The sequence below is a fragment of the Quercus lobata genome, chromosome 4 (assembly GCF_001633185.2).
Source record: "Quercus lobata isolate SW786 chromosome 4, ValleyOak3.0 Primary Assembly, whole genome shotgun sequence".
Classification (NCBI taxonomy): Eukaryota; Viridiplantae; Streptophyta; class Magnoliopsida; order Fagales; family Fagaceae; genus Quercus; species Quercus lobata.
The window spans coordinates 21,555,164-21,570,220 of NC_044907.1; the positions used below are offsets into that span (position 1 = coordinate 21,555,164).

The 15,057-nt window shown below is 32.9% G+C and overlaps 1 protein-coding gene across 1 annotated transcript; it reads left to right on the forward strand.

Moving 5' to 3' along the window:
- Positions 1-9,132: 9,132 nt before the first annotated feature.
- Positions 9,133-10,502, forward strand: LOC115984268 (CASP-like protein 1C1). Its single transcript, XM_031107231.1, has 3 exons — positions 9,133-9,391; positions 9,558-9,660; positions 10,275-10,502. The coding sequence occupies exons 1-3, from the start codon at positions 9,234-9,236 to the stop codon at positions 10,500-10,502; spliced, it is 489 nt and encodes a 162-aa protein (XP_030963091.1). The 5' UTR covers positions 9,133-9,233.
- Positions 10,503-15,057: the final 4,555 nt, after the last annotated feature.

Genomic DNA, 15,057 nt, shown 5'->3' on the forward strand with positions numbered 1-15,057 from the left:
AATCTCCATATCCGTACAGAAGATTTGGAATGAAACCTCCTATATTAAAACAAGGTGGAGGATTTGATTAGGGTATTTTGGCAGGGATTTGGCTTGTACCCTGTGTATTAATTTTAATACACTGAATGTGACATAGACACGACACATGTTTTAAATTGATCATATGTCAATTTTGTATCTCATTTAAAATTGATCACATGTCGATCTTGTATCTCGTCTAATGCACTAAACAGAAGCTTTGTCAATTTAGGTAACATATTAGTGAATTTTTATTGGGTAATACCTCTTTGTGGTTAAACCCATCACAATTTAGTTAATAAATTTTCAATTGTTATATTTGGCTATTGAAAATTAAGATTAAAATAAAATTATTAGGATTCTGTCCAAATTATTAAATGAATAGATTTTGCATTTTTTGAATAAAAAAATTACCTCTTGTGGTTTTGACTTCCTTGAGTTTAGAATTAAATGAATTCGTTAGGGGACTTTGGAGTTTGGACGGAACCTAACAATTTTATTTTAGTCTAAACCTTGAAAGATAAAATATAGTAATTGAAAGTTTCAAAACTAAATTGTTTTTTTTTTTAGGTAGAAATTTCTGAAATAAATTGTAATAGTATGCAATCACAGCTTAATCTTTTGTCATATATTTGAAGTTTATCATGAATTCTAGGAATAGTATTGAATTCAGCACTTGGACAGCAAAATTTAACTAAAACTCTGCTCTCCATGTGTCGAATTTCAAGTATGTTTATCTGGCAATTTTTGCATGATGTGGCAATCACACTCATTTGGTTGTTGGTCATAAAAAAACTACCGTTCGTGTCCTCATACTGTTTTTTTTTTTTCCTTCATATAACTAGATCCTTGAATCATCTAGCTTATAAGATTGATAAAAGCAAAAAATAAAAAAAATGGAGAACATTTAGAAAAAGCTCACGAGAACGAGAACAAAACTCACAAAAGCCTTTTCTAAGCGGAGAAATAGGCAGTAACAAGATTTACTTTTCTTCATGCTTTCATAACATCCTGGATTTTATGGTAATTTTTTAGATTTAGGTGGTAACATTTCTTGTCCTTTAATAAGAGATTTTAGGTTCGATTGGTCTACACCAAAAAAATTGATTAGTATTTTATTTTTTGATATGAAATACGTAATTTTCATATTGAGCTAATACATATGCTGGTTTGTTTCCCTGTCACCTTACATGATATATTGATTAGTATTTTAGTCTAATGGTAAAAAGTAATCATTATGTAATAGATGTCATAAGTTAAAATTATATAGTAACTTATATTTTTTTTTTTGGTTAATGGTTTTAGTAGACCCAATTTAATATACAAAACTGAGAAATCTCTTGAAGGGATCAACTTTTGGACTTGGTCTGAGGTCCTAGTAGTAGCTTTGAACAGTACATATCTACTTTTCGGCCCAAACTGTTCTTTTACGCATTGCAGTATCTTGGATCAACAAAGTTGGAGTTTGGGTTACAGACAGCATACATAGTCCAAGAGAACGACATACACAAGCACAGGGTCGGCAAGCCCAACAAGGAGTGAAGAAAAGAAAAGGGAAAAAGAAGAAGAAGAGTGAGGTCCAATTCTAATGTTCTGAACGTGTGGCCGACAATTATTAAGGGGCTGTTTGTTTGTTTGTTTTTTTTTTTTTTTTTTTTTTGTTCATCACTCATCACTCATCACTCCTCACTCAATTTTCGTCACTCGTCACTCATCACTTAAAATACCCCAATTTCTCCAATTCCACCCGTTTGGCATTCATCACTCAGTTCTGCCGTTACTTTGTTTAAAAAAAAAAAAAACCAAAAAAGTCCAACATTGCGACTGAACATTGAAAAGTTGTGGGTTAATTACGGAAATGCCATTGAAAACAGAGTTATGGAAACTGAAAACACATTTATGTGTTTTTAGTTTCCATAACTCATCACTCAAAAATCAGAGAATTGAGTGATGGAAACAAAAACCAAACAGACTTCTCAACCATGGGTCCCACCATTTTTGAGTTATGAGTTATAAAAACAGAGTTATGAGTTATGGAAATAGCAAATCCAAATAGTCTCTAAAGTTTTAGTTCTACTTGTATTAGGACTATGTGAAAACAAATAGGTTTTCTCATTAAAATAGAGTTTTTCTTCGGCCAAAAACAAAAAGGGTTTTGAGTACATGTTAGAACAAATAGGTTTTCTCTTGCTGAAAGCTCATTATGGCTCCATCCATAACTGCAAAAAATCCATGTACTTGTGGACTAAGGATCACAGGTTGTGTTTCAACCCTTTCTACAGCTTTAGCTTTGGCTAGAGCCTGTTAGTCAGTTCACTTCTCCAATGTCAGTGTTTCTATTCAAGTTGGATACAGCGATTTGATGTGCTACATGTAAGTCATACAACTTCCACTCTTCCATGGTTAATAATTGCAAAAATCTTCTATGCGCCGGTTTTATGAGACATATGTCTTGTTGACGGATTCAGTGAGACATAGGTCTTATGAAATCAGCTTAGGAGATACTTTCTCTTAACAATTACTTGTTTAACTCTTGTGATTGATAACTTGCATGCTATATGTGCCTTTTAATTGTGAATGTCATAGTATACGTTTACAACTTTGCAATAAAGTTTGTTGTGGCGATTAGTTGGGGTAATTGATGCGGTAATGGTTTTTCTTTATTACAATTTTATATAATCTTCTTTCTTCTAAATAAGTACTAAATTTGATAATTGTAACAGTTCATTAATAGATATTTATTAATTATAATTTGACAAAATTAATATAAGGGGGTTTAGAGGGAATTGTTATTGAATTTAAAGAAAATTAAAAAATATATAACTCTTAGAAATAATCAACAAAAATAACTTGTTCCATGCCATTTATTTTATAGACTATAGATTATTTAATTTCTTGTGTTTTAATAAATGCTTTACTATAGTCTTAAGAATGTTTAGCTCAATTGGTAAAGTAGTTTATTGTCAAATAAGAAATCGAAATTTTAATTCCTGCCTACACAAAAAAACTAATTGAGGTGCCTACTTAAGCATATTAGAACAAATGATTGAATCTTCTTCTTTTTATCCATCCTTATTTATTTTCCTAGAGCTTTATATTCTCTTCAGTATTGGAAGAATTAACTTTTACGGTGCTCTACATATATGATTTTAGCTAATGGGTTGTTCTTTAATTTTCTTTTTATTTTTTTCGATGTTGATGGTGCTACTTGCTTCAAGCAATTCAGCTGCCTTGTCAGCTATTTGCCTGGAAAGGAATGGAAATTTTCATGCAGGGTGGAGAGGTATTTGTGGACTTGCTCCACAATACTGTAACCATATAATCGGTGCTATAACTGTTAGCTTTCTTGGGTTTGTCACATAAATCATACTGCTTCTCTTAGCTATCAACAATCCCTAAATCCTCTACTTGTGCAATAGCAATATGCTATTAACATAATATTTTTCATCTGTTTTGTATTTTTATAAGAGTCTCTTGAATCTCCAATGTTTTTTCATTATGGATTGGAATAAAAAGTAATTTTTTAATTTATTTATAAAAATGATCTCACTTTACATTATGTTGCAATGTTACTCTCACTTTCAAGGAATGTGTAAATATTATCAAGTTTCATTTAAGGACTCCAAACTCAAGAAATTTAGTAAGAACTGTTGAGGGTCATTTGTGAGAATTTAAGTAGAAAGAAGAAAAGCCCAACAACAAGGGCAGTAAAGAATTGGCAAGCAGACGACAAAACCATTAGGCTCAAGCGGTAAGAATAATAGATTACAGGCTCATGAAATAAACAAATGGGTCTTGAAGAGGCAAGTGGGCTTAAAGAAGCCCGGAAAGAGAGAAATAGCATACCCATGGGCAGTATATAATGTAGAAAAGTGAGAAAGGACCGCTGCAGGCCCAAAGTAATACAAACAAAGAAAGTAAGGGGTTTATGGCAGGCCCATGAACCCCAAGGATAAGAATAAGGTAATTGAGCCAGGGAAGCTCAATGAAGTTAATAAAAACCCATGAGAATGCAGAGTTAGTAAAAGGGCCAAGGAAGCCCAAAGAAAGCAAGTGGGCCAAGGATGCCCTAAGAGAAAGACAAAAAGGACACATGAGCCCATAAGTAAGAAAACCAATGGCTATACCAAGCCACTGGGGGAAAAAGTAAACGACTAGCTTAAAGAGGCCCTGCAGGATTGAGTCATTACAGCAGAAATAATAGAATAATATGGCAGGAAATGAGGGAAATCAAGAAGTGGGCCAAAGAAATATAAGATCCATCATCAAATAAGGCCCAGCTCCTAAGAGGAGCGGGAAATCGAAAAGTAGCCCATATAAAAGGTCAAAGAAAACGGACGGCAGGCTATGCAGGCAAGCCTCCAGACCACGGCAGATGAATGGGCAGCAAGCAGATTTTGGACATATATGGAAGGAAGGCACGCGCAAGGCCCAGGCACCACCAGCCTGTACCCAGCCAATACAAGGCATGGTGAGGTCGGGGGTTAGAGATTCAGAGGGCATGGTTTAGTGGTAGGGAGAGGGGAAAAATCTATTTTTGAAGTTCCGGTTCAGGCTCTTTCGGGGAAGTGTCCTGCGGGGATGACTTACTACTCAAAAGAAGCAAGCTGAGGTAGAACCACTAGGTGCATGCCATGAGGGATAGGGAGAGAGAAAGAACCTAGACCGTAGCAGGAAAGGGTGCCACGGTAGACAAGCAAACAAAATACCCTTCTTTGTCTGGTGATAGGGGGTGGCACACAGACGGAATAGTGATGGTCGGCTAGTACACCCAGACCAGACAAAGGAGGTTAAGGACTAAAACAGTAAAATCCGATCACGGCAGACACTATAAAAAGAGGTTCTTACCGTGAACAGAAAAATAGAGCAACAACGGGAACCTTAACTAAGGAATAAGAATTTGAAAAAAGAAACCAAGAAATAGAAAAGAAACAAGTGGGAAGGAAAGAAAGAAAACAACTAGAAAGAAAATAAAGTGAGAATTAGAACGGCAGGCATGCACCGGTAGATTGATTCCCTCTCTCCCTCGCAAAATCCTGCTCTCTGTAAAAACCACAAGGAGCCTCTATGCATAAACCATTCAGGTCCGTTTCTTTCAGGGCAGTTAATCTCCATGGCAGGACTTTTTCCTAAGAGATTAATTGTGTTGAGAAGGAACATTCTTTCCTTTTTGGCTTTGCTCCTGCGGACCAGACTTTAGTTGATTTCCTCACCTTCTGATTAACCCATACATATTAATATTTGTTCACTTTTGTTCTGTTCTTTCCCTTCTGTAAAAGTGATTATTATTGCTGTAATTGTGTTTGAGGGTTGTTTGGTCATTTCCCACTAAGTAGCTAGATATTTTATTTATTTTATTATTATTATGTCTGTCTGCCACAACTTGTCTGAAACAGCTCTACCTGCTGTAAGCACATTCCTGGCAAACTTGGCCTAGTTTGCGCACAAGCCGGACCAACTTGAGTTGTAACTGGACCGGTCCCAACTCCCCTATTCAGAAAACTTGGGCCTAGTGCCGCAGGAAGCAGCCCAACACCACTAGCACAGCCCACCACTTTACAAGAACAAATTATCAAAAAATTATACTCTACGAAAAATAGGCAATTAGACCACAATCAAAAGTGTAAATACATCAAATTTCTTCAAAATGACCAATTGCTCTTGAATCCTCCAAAATTATAAGAATTAAGGAATTACAATAGAGATAATGGGGTTTGTGTGGTTCTAGATTTGGTGGGTTGCTTTGAGGATCTGGAAGTTCCTTTGTGCGACTTCTAAGATTTTGAGGGCAAATTTTGATGTTTTTACTCTTTTGAGTCATATTGTTGTTGTTTTAGAAATTTTAGGAGGAATTTTATTTGGGTAAAGTGTACCAACCTCACTTGAGATTTTACTTGGGTATTCCGTATTCCTATTAGACAAAGGGTTTATATTTTAAAGGCACTGAATGAACTTCCTAGTCTGCTTTCTTTCTTTTTTGAGAATCTCTTGGGGGTTAATCTTGGTTTTTTATTTTATTATTTTTTTTTTCACAAAAAAAATTAAAAAAAAAAAAATCCAAAGACGTATAAAATTTGGTCCTTGCTATGGGAGGTGTTGGTTCTCATTACATATGTTGAATACCTATTGGCCATGACTACGTTACAGAATTAAGTACAGTGGTTTTTGGACCTTGTCTCACCATTCTGGGCCAAGAAGGTAAGTAATGACTCCTGAATGACACATTATTAGCTGGTATAGTGGCACCAAAATTCGTTCATTCCTTAGCCTGTATTGTTGTTTTCTGACCAAATGAGATTTCTTTGTGTTACTGTGGTCCTCATTCACTTGTCTTGTGTGTATTTGTTGTTCCCATGCACAATTACTGCTCCATTCTAGCCTGCTTATTGACAACCTTGCCTTGGGTTTCTCTGCTATTCAAATTAAAATTAAATAAAATGCTAATCTCCCATTTGGTTTAGATTTTAATAAAACAAAAAAATAAAGACAAGTTGTAATTCATATTCAACATGTTTCATTGGACAAACTAATTCCTTATGGACTGAATTCTATATATTTTTTCCATCCAAACCCACACCAGCACATGGAAAAACCAAGAGGCGAAACCTACACAGAAAAATACAATTCCATCCATAATACACCCAAAACAAAATACCCACAACAATTTCTTGGTTCTTAATAGAAATCACAATCATGATAAAAAAAAAAAAAAAAAAAAAAAAAAAAAAAAAAAAAAAAAAAAAAAAAAACAAAAACAAAAACAACAACAATATAATGCTCAGATCAAAACAACATGTAAATCCCACAAAATAGAGTTTATGTTCCTTTGTTTTCGCAGCAACCAATCAGAGATTACTAAAAGAAAATCAATAAAAATGAAAGAGAACTTACTGGGCAGTGTAGTTGGTGATAGCGAAATGAGATCTAACGTCTATTTTTAATTGCTAATGTGTATCACGGTAGTTTGTAAAAATTTTGTAAAATAATTTGTTATTGTAATATTACTCTATATATAGAAGAAATTTAAAAGGTAATCCTGATCTTTATGGAGTTTGAGAGTTGAAATAGAAAAAATTGGATTTTGCTGGAGAGAGAGAGAGAGAAATTTGTTTTCCAGTTTTTTTGTGGTGGATTTTGAATGGGCTACGTGAAATATTTTCATGCATGGTTTGGGCTGGACTTTATGCTGTTTTTAGGTACCGAAAGGAAGTGGAATTTTGTAAGTTGTTTTCTTTCTGAGTGGGTGTCATCAAGCCAAGTTGACAGAAATTTCATCATCTCCATACAGAAGATTTGGGATGAAACCATATATTAAAAACAAGATGGAAGATTTGATTAGGGTATTTTGGCAGGGATTTGGCTTGTATCCATGATTTAATGCACTGGATATGACATAGATACGACACGTATTTAAAATTGATCACGTGTTGATCTCGTATCCTGTCCAATGTTCTAATGCATTGAACATAAATCTTACCCATTTAGGCAACATATTAGTGGATTTTTGTTGGGTAATACCTCTTTGTGGTTAAACCCGTCACAATTTAGTTAATAAATTTTCAATTGTTATATTTTATTATGAAAAATTAGGATTAAAATAAAACTATTAGGATTATGTCCAAATTAATAGATTTTGCATTTTTTGGACAAACAAATTACCCTCCTTGTGGTTTGACTTTGACCTAATAACAATTTAGTATCACAAGCTTTTTCAATTGTTATATTTTGACTTGCTTAGGTTTAGAATTAAATGAATTCCTTAGGAGTACTTCGGATGGAACTCTTAACAATTTTATTTTTAAAAAATATAGTAATTGAAAGTTTCTGAACTAAATTGTAATAGAATGCAATCACAGTTTAATCTTTTGTCACATATTTGAAGTTTATCATGAATTCTTGGAATAGCATTGAATTCAGCACTTTGACAGCAAAATTTATCTAAAATTCTGCTCTCGTCGAATTTCAAGTATGTTTATCTGGCCATTTTTGCATGATGTGGCAATCACATTCAATTTGTTGTTATTCTTAAAAAAACTTCTGTCCATGTCCTCATACTGTTTTTTTAATCATATAATTAGATCCTTGCATCATTTGGCATATAAGATTGAAAAAAAAAAAAAAAAAAAAAAAAAAAGGAGAGCATATAGAAAAAGCTCACGAGAACGAGAACTCACATAAGCCTTTTTCTAAGAGGAGAAAAAGGCGGTGCCAAGGTTTAATTTTCCTCATGCTTTCATAACATCTTGGATTTTATGGTAATATTTTAGATTTAGGTGGTAAAATTTCTTTGTCGTCCAATAAGAGATTTAGAGTTCGAACCTGGACTACATCAAAAAAATTGATTAGCATCTCAATTTTTTTTTTTTTGGATAAAAAAATATGTAGCTTTCATTAAAAAGAAGAGAAATTCAATATATCTTGAGCCAGTGAAGATCATGCTAGGATTTTCATCTATTCAAGTTACAAAATTGGCAACACTCTTGACATATTGAGCCAATACATGTGCCAGTTTGTTTCCATGTGAGCTAATACATGTGCTGGTTTGTTCCCGTGTCGCCTCACATGACATATTAATTAGTATCTCAGCCTTTTTTTTAGAGCAATAATATTTCAGCCTAATGATAAAGAATAATTTTTATGGAGTAGATGTTATAAGTTAAAAAATTATATAGTATCTTATATATATATATATATATATATATATATATTAAAAGTCGACTATTTTTTTGGTAATGGATTGTAATGGTTTTCGTAGACCCAATTTAATAGACCAAACTGAGAAATCTCTTGAAGGGATCAACTTTTGGACTTGGTCTGAGGTCCAAGTATCTTTGAACAGTACGTATTTACTTTTCGGCCCAAACTGTTCTTTTACGCATTGCAGTATCTTGGATCAACAAAGTTAGAGTTTGGGTTACACAAAGCATACAGAGTCCAAGAGAACGACTTACACAAGCACAGGCAATAAGAAGAGTGAGGCCCAATTCTAATGTTCTGGACGTGTGGTCGAAAGCCATTAAAGTTCTAGTTCTACTTGTATTAGGACTATGCAATATGTATATGTATTGAGGCTAGTACTAGGGCTGTAACGCAAAAACAGAGCAAATTTTTTTCATTAAAATAGAGCTTGTCTTCGGCCGAAAACAAAAAGGGTTTGAGTACATGTGAAAACAAATAGGTTTTCTCTTGCTGAAAAGCTCATTATAGCTCCATCCATGGCGGCAAAAAATCAATGTACTTTTGGACTAAGGATCACAGGTTGTGTTGCAACCCTTTCTGCAGCTTTAGCTTTGGCTACAGCCCGTCAGTCAGTTCACTTCTCCGATGTCAATGTTTCTATTCAAGTTGGATATAGTGATTTGATGTGCTACATGTAAGCCATACTACTTCCACTCTTCTATGGTTATATAATATTTGGAAAAATCTTATATGCGCGGACGGGTTCAGTGAGACATAGGTCTTATGAAACCGGCTTAAGAAATATTTTCTTTTAATAATTACTTGTTTAACTCTTGTGACTGATAATTTACATACTATAGGTGTCTTCTCGTTGTGAATGTCATCGTATGCGTTTACAGCTTTGCAATCAATCTTCTTCCTAAGAAAAGTTTGCTGTGGCGATCAGTTGTGGTAATTGATGCGGTAATGGTTTTTCTTTATTACAAATTTATATGATCTTCTTTCTTCTAAATAAGTACTAAATTTAATAATTCTAATAGTTCATTAATAGATATTTATTAATGATAATTTGACAAAATTAATATAAGGGGGTTTAGAGGGAATTTCTATAGAATTTAAAAAAAATTTTTAAAAAATATCTTTTTGAAAAAATCAACAAAAATAACTTGGTTCATGTTATTTATATTATAGATTATAGATTATTTAACCTCTTGCGTTAGGTTTTTTAAAAATGCTTTACTATAGTCTTAAGAATGCTATGGGTTCCAATTAAATTGCATATTGAATTTTAAATACCAACTAGTTCAATTGGTAAAGTCTCTTATTGTTGTACAAGAAATCAAAGTTTTAATTCCCGCCTACAAAAAATAAAAATAAATAAATAAATAATTGAGGTCTCTACTTAAGCATATTAGAACAAGTAATTGAATAGCCTTCCTTTTATCCATCCTTATTTATTTTCTTAGAGCTTTATATTCTCTTCAATATTGGAAGAATTAACTTCTATAGTGCTTTACATGATTTTAGCTAATGGGTTATTTTTTTTTTTAATTATATATTTTTTTAATGCTTTTTAGATGTTGATGGTGCTACTTGCTTCAAGCAATTCAGCTGCCTTGTCAGCTATTTGCCTGGAAAGGAATGGAAATTTTCATGCAGGGTGGAGAGGTATTTGTGGGCTTGCTCCACAATACTGTGACCATATAATTGGAGCTATAGCTGCTAGCTATCTTGGGTTTGTCATATATATGATACTGCTTCTCCTCGCCATCAATAATCTCCTAAATCCTCTACTTGTGCAATAGCAATATGCTATTAACATAATATTTTTCATCTGTTTTGTATTTTTATAGGAGTCTCTTGAATCTCCAATATTTTTTCATTATGGATTGGAATAAAAAAGAAATTTTTTATTAGTATTTTTATTTATTTATAAAATTAATCTCACAAAATTGTCAGGCAGTACACACTTTTTTTTTTTGGGTGAGATTTACATGATGTTGCAATGTTACTGTCAGTCTCTCACTTTCAAGGAATCTGAAAATATTATCGAGTTTCATTTAAGGACTCCAAACTCAATAACTTTAGTAAGAACAAATTATCAAAAAATTATACTCTACGAAAAATAGGCAATTAGACCACAACCAAAAGTGTAAATACATCAAATTTCTTCAAAATGACCAAATTGGTGTTGAATCCTCCAAAATTATAAGAATTAAGGAATTACAATAAAGATAATGGAGTTTGTGTGGTTCTAGATTTGGTGGGTTGCTTTGAGGATCTTGGAAGTTCCTTTTGTGCGAATTTTAAGAGTTTGGGGGCAAATTTTGATGTTTTTACTCTTTCGAGTCATATTGTTGTCATTTTAGAAATATTAGGAAGAATTTTATTTGGGTAAATTACACCAACATCTCTCAAGATATTTTACTTGAATATTGAATATTTCGTATTCTAATCAAATAAAGGGTTTAGATTTTAAAGACACTTGATGAACCATCTAACTTGCTTCTCCAAAATATACCACTTATTAAGTGGGCCAAATCCCATAAGTACCGCAACCCAAACATTTATTTTTTTTCCTTGCATTGAAATTCTTGGGGTCTTTTTTTTTTTAGCACAAAAAAGAAAAAAGAAAAAAAAGAAACCCAAGACAGTAGTATAAAATTTGGTCCTTGCTAATTTTGTAGACTAAGGAAGTGTTGGTTCTCATTACAAATGTTGAATACCCATTGGCCATGACAACATTACATAATTAGGTACAATGATTTTTGGACCTTATTGTCTCACCATTTTGGGCCAAGAAGTTAAGAGGTTGTTTGGATGGTTTGTTTTCATAACTCAATTTTCTGTTTCCATAACTCATAAATCAAAAATGGTGGGACCCATAGCTAGAAGTCCGTTTGGCTGCACGATAACTCTGTTTCCATCACTCAATTCTCTGATTTTTGAGTTATGGAAACTGAAAACATATTTTAGCTGTTTTCAGTTTTCATAACTCATAACTCAATGACATTTCCGTAAATAACACTATATGGAGGGACCCACTATCAGTCTCAGCTGCAACTTTTGACCATCTCTTTTTTTTTTTTTTTTTTTTTTTTTTTTTTTTTTTTTTTTTTTTTTTTTTTTTTACTGGGTTCGGTGCATGCGTTTCTTCATCTTCTTTTTCTTTTTCCTTTCACACTAGGTGGCTTCTTCTTCTTCCTTCACTGCGTGCGGTTTCTAGGTTTTTTTTTTCACTGGGTTCTTTTTTTGGCTGGGTTTCTTTTGTTCTTTTGTTCTTCATCGGGTTTTTGGGTTTAGTTCTTTTTTTTGTTCTTTCACTGGATTCTTTTTTTGGCTGGGTTTCTTTTGTTCTTCATTGGGTTTTTAGGTTCAATTCTTTCTTTCTTTCTTTCTTTTTCTTTTCTTTATTTATTTATTTATATTGGATTCAGTGAGTTTGGGTACTGGGAAAAAAAAAAAAAAAAAAGCTGCACCGAGTGACAAGTATGGGGCCTACAAATAGTGTGAAAAATATTGAGTGATGGAAAGTGAGTGATGGTGCCAAACGGGTGTGAAAAATTAAGTGATGAGTGATGAGTGATGGAAATTGAGTGACGAAAATTGAGTGATGAAATTTTTGCATCCAAACAGCCTATAAGTAATGACTCTTGAATGACACACTATTAGCTGGTATAGTGGCACCAAAATTCCTTCATTCCTTAGTCTGTATTGTTGTGTTCTGACCAAATGGGATTTTTTTTTGTTTTTTTGACATTCTAATCAAAATTTTATTTGAATTTGTGAGATTTAACGTGAATTTTAATTGCTGATATGTATAATGTCATACCAATAACTTGTAAAAATTTTTATAAAATAGTTTGTGACTATAATATTACTTTATATATAGAAGAAGTTTAAAATTAAGTTGCTCAAAAGGTAACCCTAATCTTTCTGGAGTTTAAGAGTTGAAACAGAAAATTTTGGATTTTGGTGGAGAGAGAGAGAGAGAGAGAGAGAGAGAGAGAGAGAGAGAGAGAGAGATTTTTGTTTTTCAGTTTTTTTGTGGTGGTTTTTTTTTTAGATGAACTTTTGTGGTGGATTTTGAGTGGGCTACGTGTGGACTGAAATATTTTCATGCATGGTTTGGGGCCTTGGGCTGGACTAAGGCTATTTTATAGGTACTGAAAAAAAGTAGGATTTTGTAAGTTGTTTTCTTTCTATTTGCTGGGTATCATCAAGCCAAGTTGACAGAAATTTCAAAATCTTCATATAGAAGATTTAGGATGTCCTATATATTAACAACAAGATGGAAGATTTGATTAGGGTATTTTGGCAGGGATTTGGCTTGTATCCATGATTTAATGTACTAGATGTGACATAAACACGACATGTGTTTAAAATTGATCACGTGTCGATCTTGTATCCCGTCCAATGTTCCAATGCATTGAATAAAATTTTTGCTTATTTAGACAACATATTAGTGAATTTTTATTGGGTAATACCTTTTGTGGTTAGGCGCATCACAATCTATCTAATAAATTTTCAATTGTTATATTTTACTATTGAAAATTAGGATTGAAATAAAACTATTAGGATTCTGTTCAAATTAATAGATTTTGCATTTTTTTGGACAAATAAATTACCCTCCTTGTGGTTTGACTTTGACCTAATAACAATTTAGTATTACAAGCTTTTTCAATTGTTATATTTTGACTTGCTTATGTTTAGAATTAAATGAATTCGTTAGGGATATTTTGAATGGAACTCTAACAATTTCATTTTTAAAAGATAAAATATAGTAATTGAAAGTTTATGAACTAAATTGTAATAGAATGCAATCACATATTAATCTTTTGTCACATATTTGAAGTTTATCATGAATATTTGGAATAGTATTGAATTAAGCACTTGGACAGCAAAATTTAATCAAAATTCTGCTCTCCATGTGTCGAATTTCGAGTATGTTTATATGGCAATTTTTCATGATGTGGCAATCACACTTAATTTATAGTTAGTCTTAAAAACACTTCTGTCCATGTGCTCATACTGTTTTGATCATATAATTAGATCCTTGCATCATTTAGCTTTATATGATTGTTAAAAGAAAAAAAAAATGGAGAACATATAGAAAAAGCTCACGAGAAAGAGAATTCACATATGCCTTTTCCAAGAAGAGAAATAGGCAGTGTGCAAGATTTACATTTCCTCATGCTATCATAATATCTTGGATTGTAGGGTAATGCTTCAAAGTTAAGTTAACTGGTAAAATCTTTTAACCTCTAATAAATGATTTTACTTGCTCATGCTAAATATCGATTAGTATTTTGGCGTAATGATATCAAACTGAGAAATCTCTTGAAGGGATCAACTTTTGGACTTGGGCGGAGGTCCAAGTAGGTTTGAACAGAGCATATTTACTTTTCAGCCCAAAACGTTCATTTATGCATTGCAGTATCTTGGATCAACAACGTTGGAGCTTGGGTTTATGAAGTGGATCAAGAAGCCTTTCGGAGTTAGGTTTGGGCTGGGTTTGATGAGAGGGCAGCAATAGGACAATTAGTCCACATAAAATTCAAACTCGTTGTTAACGGTAGTGTGAGGTCAAATTGTATTTTTTGTTTTTCAAATTGACTACCATTTCTCTTAATTTTAGAGGAATGTTATTTTTTCCTATTATTTATTTATTTATTTTGGATAATATGGTGCCATTATGCAAAAATAGATACTGATAATCATTATGTTAAAAAAGAGCTCAACTCAACAGGTGGTGGTCTAGCAAAAATAACATGATCGGTTATTTGAGGGGCATCTAGTTTAGCTAGTGCATTAGCACACTGATTGGCTTTCCTAAATATGCATTGGATTGTCCAGTTGATGAAGTTCCTAATCAAGGTCTTGCAATTAATAATAAGAGGGTTCATCATAAAGTTGTTAAGAGACTGTTTAGAAATAGTATGCACAATGAGCTTTGCATCTAGCTCTACTCAAATCAAGATTAGGAAAAAAGAAGAAGAAGTAAATTTAAGTTCTAACATATGTCAAAAAAAAAAAAATCAGAAAATCAAAAAAAAAAATATTGTTCTTAATTTTTACCAATTGAATTGTCGATCATGGTTTTCAGACCCGTACCGTTAAACGAATCGAAAAAGGAAGAGGTTCGAGGTTTTTAAGGTCGAACCGAGGTTCAACTAAGGTCGAACTGTGATGATGTCATAATTAATTTAATAATAATAAAATACAAATAAAGGTATTAAAATGGAAAACATTAACAAATTTTTACTAAAAGTATTGTGGGGCCAGGGAACTTATGATCCGGCCCACGCTCTACTAGGGCCCAGGGCCCGCGCCGAGGAGGGTATTTGTCGAGGACGAATG

Bases quoted from the DNA above. Each gene is read 5' to 3' on its own strand.
- LOC115984268 (XM_031107231.1), top strand. From the start codon at position 9,234: ATGGCGGCAAAAAATCAATGTACTTTTGGACTAAGGATCACAGGTTGT. The intron at 9,392-9,557 runs GTAAGCCATACT...TACATACTATAG, and splicing joins AGTGATTTGATGTGCTACAT to GTGTCTTCTCGTTGTGAATG. The intron at 9,661-10,274 runs GTAATGGTTTTT...AATGCTTTTTAG, and splicing joins CAGTTGTGGTAATTGATGCG to ATGTTGATGGTGCTACTTGC.